At 34.2% G+C, this 1,420-nt stretch overlaps 1 protein-coding gene across 1 annotated transcript; it reads right to left on the reverse strand.

Moving 5' to 3' along the window:
- Positions 1-460: 460 nt before the first annotated feature.
- LOC109592904 (uncharacterized) lies at positions 461-1,412 on the reverse strand. Its single transcript, XM_020008218.1, has 4 exons — positions 1,210-1,412; positions 1,113-1,160; positions 1,011-1,061; positions 461-753 (listed from the first exon to the last, which is right to left on the reverse strand). The coding sequence occupies exons 1-4, from the start codon at positions 1,220-1,222 to the stop codon at positions 461-463; spliced, it is 405 nt and encodes a 134-aa protein (XP_019863777.1). The 5' UTR covers positions 1,223-1,412.
- Positions 1,413-1,420: the final 8 nt, after the last annotated feature.

The raw sequence follows: 1,420 nt of genomic DNA on the forward strand, positions 1-1,420 counted from the left end.
ACAAATATATTGATTTTTTTTACCAGTATTAATGTTTGTAGTAAGCTTTAGATTAGTTCTATATGGTCCACTTCATTAAGAGTGCTTTCTTGCATGCATAGCTGAGATATCCAGCCTTGAATTTGCTAATATTTCAATGCAGAAACTTGCTAATGTTCCCCCATGTACGTCATCGCGTGACCACGCCCACAACCAGAAGTAATTTTGACAAAATGGCTGCAAGGCAAGAAATTGCAACTTTTGACCCAAGATTTAGTATGGAAACAGTACTTTTTGATAATTTTACTTATTTTTCTTATGATTTTTTCTTTATTACCAACTTATTTCTGCAAAAAAAATTTTTGGGTTGAGTTACCCTTTAAAGAGCCATGTATTCTATTGAATTTCTTTTAGCTCATAAAGCTTTCTCACTTAGCATGCTTTGAGGTAAACCCTGCAGTATATACAGCATGTTATTGTGTTAAATTTCTTTTAATAAATTTATTTTGAAAGTTATGTTCTTCAGACATAATGGTAGAACAGCACAGAATTTGGTCAGATAATTGAGCAATATGCTCAGAACATGTTCGGTTATTTCAGGCTCTGCAAACTGAAAAACAATGATGCATGGCTTACTGCTTGTTTTTGAATTAACACCTCCAGTATCAGTTGTGACCAAGTCTTCTACTAATGAAAAAACGTCTCCAAACTCTCCATTATTGTTAGTTTCTGTGTCCCTTTTCACATCACCATGTGCATCTGGGGTCTCTCTCACTGCACCACTTGTTATTTCATCTATAACATACATCAACAAATATAAAGATTACAACAATGATAGCTTACTGCTTGCTTTTGAATTAACACCTCCAGTATCAGTTGTGACCGAGTCTTCTACTAATGAAACAACGTCTCCACACTCTCCATTATTGTTAGTTTCAGTGTCCCTTTTCACATCACCATGTGTGTCTGGGGTCTCTCTCACTATTTTACCTACATGCCACACACATCCAAGTAAAAAAAGTATAACAAACCATTTCCTGCAGAACTTTCACTTGAATAAGCAGCATTATCAAAACTTAAATCTGTAAAATTAAATACATGTATAAATGAAAGAATAATTATAACAGTGTCACCATTATCATTATCATTATATTCCTTCTCTTCATTCTCTTTATTCACTACTGCAAAAAAGCATAAATGCATTTTTGCAATAATGTACATGTAGTGTACTTGACTGTAGCATTGACACTGTAGAAGCAGATATGTCTTTGCAGTTAATGAAGATACATTTAGCACAAACAGTATTTCTGTAAGCTCGATTTCTGATTGGTACATCAGAGTCTGACTTTGGATCTAAAAAATGTTGGGTGCCAGTGCTGCTACTGCCATATAGCTCTCGTATTGTTTTCCGAACAAATTTATCATTGACTGGTATTCCACT

The sequence above is a fragment of the Amphimedon queenslandica genome, unplaced genomic scaffold, assembly GCF_000090795.2.
Source record: "Amphimedon queenslandica unplaced genomic scaffold, v1.1 AMPQUscaffold_3557_Cont24450, whole genome shotgun sequence".
NCBI lineage: Eukaryota > Metazoa > Porifera > Demospongiae > Haplosclerida > Niphatidae > Amphimedon > Amphimedon queenslandica.

Excerpts from the sequence above, each read along its gene's own strand:
- LOC109592904 (XM_020008218.1), bottom strand. Across the intron at positions 1,062-1,112 it reads ATATAATGATAATGATAATG|ATTTAAGTTTTGATAATGCT; the intron begins GTGACACTGTTA and ends TTAATTTTACAG. Across the intron at positions 754-1,010 it reads TGAAAGTTCTGCAGGAAATG|TGAGAGAGACCCCAGATGCA; the intron begins GTTTGTTATACT and ends CAAGTGGTGCAG.